This window comes from Oryctolagus cuniculus, chromosome 11, assembly GCF_964237555.1.
Source record: "Oryctolagus cuniculus chromosome 11, mOryCun1.1, whole genome shotgun sequence".
Classification (NCBI taxonomy): Eukaryota; Metazoa; Chordata; class Mammalia; order Lagomorpha; family Leporidae; genus Oryctolagus; species Oryctolagus cuniculus.
The window spans coordinates 77,021,246-77,024,504 of record NC_091442.1 but is presented as its reverse complement, the minus strand read 5'-3'; the positions used below and the strand labels follow the sequence as shown (position 1 = coordinate 77,024,504).

The 3,259-nt window shown below is 43.1% G+C and overlaps 1 protein-coding gene across 1 annotated transcript; it reads right to left on the bottom strand.

The window, feature by feature from the left end:
* Nucleotides 1–468: 468 nt before the first annotated feature.
* Nucleotides 469–2,784, bottom strand: LOC100339686 (heterogeneous nuclear ribonucleoprotein F). Its single transcript, XM_070051463.1, is given in 2 exon segments — nucleotides 469–2,389; nucleotides 2,391–2,784. Coding segments are annotated over 2 exon segments (1,248 nt in total). The 5' UTR covers nucleotides 2,514–2,784; the 3' UTR covers nucleotides 469–1,264.
* Nucleotides 2,785–3,259: the final 475 nt, after the last annotated feature.

Genomic DNA, 3,259 nt, shown 5'->3' with positions numbered 1-3,259 from the left:
TAGGACACTGCATCTCAGATTGGAGTCCTTGGGTTTGATTCCTCAATTAACTTCTGATTTCAGCTTCCTGCTCTTGTACACCCTGGGAGGCTCAAGTGAATGGGTTCCTGCTACTCATGTGGGAAACCCGGATTGAGTCCCTAGTATTCTCACTGTCTTTCTTTTTTAAATAATGAATTAATAACATTTAAGAGAAAAAAGTCTACTGTAACAAAAATGTCTAGGATTTTAATAGACATATACTGACAAAGAGGATACCTAAATAATGAATAAATAACATCATTTAACTTCTAAGAATACAACTAAAATTTTTTGAATATAGATTTAAGGAAACATGCAGAAATTTACAACTTTCTCCAATTATTCTCATTCTCAAAGTTGCTTATTTCTTAAGAGGCAGAGTCTGGTGAATATTGGAATTTTCCCCAGGCCTTAGCAACAGGCAGTGGGGAAGGCAACTGCAAATCCTTTTTTTTTTTAAATCTTTTATTAGACTTTTATTTTAGCCTCATTGTAAGAATATAAGGGAGATCATGGATTTACTAAATTTAAATTCACACCAAAATACATTACGATTAAAATGAATTCCTTTCAACCACCCAGTTTTGCCACCTTTTGCTTAGCAGATAATCTGTGCCAGTCATTGTGAAAAAGTCTTCATTTTAAGAAAAAAAATTAGTTAACAAAAAATTTAACAAGTTTCACTTAGCAAAATATACCCCAAAGGAAATCACAGTACAAAGAAAGTTTTAAGTCAAGGCCTCACCAATTCCTACAGTATTAGTATTGTGTCTCAATTCTCAAAACTAACTTTTAAAAAGCTTAAACTTAACCTAAAAGATTTAAATGAAAATAGAAACTAGAATGAACAAACATGAGAAATGTTTCTCTTTGAATTAGGGATCTAGCACCTTTGAGTTTTCCGAAAGAGTACATCTCCCGAAGGTGTTCACTGTGGTGTGGTGTAAAAGATCCACAATTTAACATACTTAAACTACTTTAACTCAGATAACATCACTTGGAAGGATACTACTAAAATGTTAATTGAGAAAAGCGGAAAATAGTTTTAGTTTACTCAATATCACATGCTAGAAGAAAAGTTTGCATGAGAGAACACTGAAGAGGTAATTTTTTAATCCAGATTTCACAAACTCATAGTGCAAAATGGGTCCCACAGCTTCCTCTAGGGTAATAACTGCTTTTTCACTGCTTGCTGGCTGCCTCTGAAAATTTGATTGAAATGAACTCCAATGCTTCTACAAAACTAATCATATCCTCCCATGCTGTTCTGACCACTATAGCCAGCGCCATAACAACCGCTCACTGACTGGCTCTCCAGGCCACTGTAGGTGGCCTGAGCCGCGGACACCCCCATGCCCTGCAACACCTGGCTGCTGTAGGCCCCGTAGCTGGCCCCTGTGGTGGAATTCAAGAAGAGTTCTATGCATCTGTGCTGCATATTGGCCCTATCTTTCGACATCGCTGCCACAGCTCCTTCATGGGTGGCAAACTCCACATCGGCTTCGCCCGTCACTCTTTCATCTGGGCCAATCTCAATATGGACTCTCACCGGGTTAAGTGGAGAGAAGAAGTTGTAGATGTGGTTCTTGGTTGCTTTGTATGGCAGCCCTCTCATGCGGACGCAGTGGCCGGTGGTGCTCTGCACTGGCAACTCGCTGTCTCCGTATCTGTGGTCGTACATTCCTGAGAGGCAGCAGCTGAGGTCTCTTCCGAACAGATCAGTGGTGAAGCCGTAGCCATCGCCGAGGCCACTGTACTCCTCATAGCCCCCATAGCCAGCGCTGTAGGCGCCAGGCCGCATTCTCTCCAAGCCTGCCTGCTTCGCAATGCCAATATACCTCCCGGCTGTGCCAGGCCTGTCGTAGGGCCCGGGTCGCTGAACAGACATGAACTTCAGAGCAGGATCTGAGTATGACCTCACTTCTTCCTGACTGCTCTTAAATACCTCAATAGATCTGTGCCCTATTCTCTCCTTGTGCTTCCCTAGCGCCTTCTCTGCTACCTCCTGAGAGGCAAACTGCACGAAGGCCTCCCCTGTAATCTTGTCCTCAGAGTCCACAGGCAAAGTGATCCCGTTTGGCACGATTTCCAGCCCTGAGAAAAACTGAACAATTTCTTCCTTTGTGCATCCAAACGGGAGTCCTCGAAGCCGCATGAAGCCATCATTAGCGGTGTCAGCGCTGTTTGGACCGCTGTGCTTCAACACCCAATCCAACTCGGTTCTGTGAGACTTGAACACCTCAATGTACGGGTGCCCCGTGCTTTCCCTGTCTTTTTTCAGGGCCATTTTGACATCATCTTCTGATTCAAGTTCGACAAATGCCTCACCACTCTGCCTGCCTTCTCTAGTGTAGATAAAATGAACGCCTGCGGGCCCCATCATGAATTGTGCAGTCGGACAGGAAGTTCTGCACGTCCTCAATAGAGCAGGACCAGGGCAGGCCACGGAGCTTGACCACAAAGACTTCACCTCCCTCGGGACCCAGCATCATGGACACTTGACAGGGTAGATGTCAGACAAACTTGGGTGCAAGTTGTCTTTTTATGGCTTAGAGTATCGCCAAGGATACCTTCAGTAGGAGACACCTCTGGTTGGTAACCAACTGTCCACTGAGGAGAGCTGGCCTGGTTTCTATTTGCATTCAGCAAGAGCGGCTTCCAGCGAAGGACCCCAGATCCCACCCGAGCTTAGACCCGCAGAGGGCTCCAGGCAAACTCCAGGTGCATCTTTTTGTTCTTAACCTTCTTCAGGAAGACGCGGTGCAATCTGCAAATCCTTTTTAAGAATATTCTCAGATTTCCCTAGTGGTAGTGGTAGCCATGAAAACTCTTGCTATCTCATCAATAGCTTCAAATTTGAAGTACATAAAAATTGCATTTCCCAAATACACTATCAAGGACTATAATAAAGGGTTGAACAAAGACTGTCTTGCAAATGTCTGCTTGAATTCTAGCACATAAATCTGCAATATTGTTTGTAGAATTTTTGTGCCTCATGTTTAATACCTTAGAAACAAGTGAAGACAGCTTCAAGGAAGTAGATTTTAATCTGAGAATTTCACAGACCAATAAGAGTACCTGGAACTCACTAAGTGTATGCTGAATGAGTGAGTGAGATGTTTGTCTGTTTGAAAAGCAAGTACAGATGAGAACAGCAAGGCTGATAAAGCTGGAAGTAATGAATTTTTCAACACAGTTGGTTTCAACAGCATTCACAGGAAATCCAGAGACAACTTTA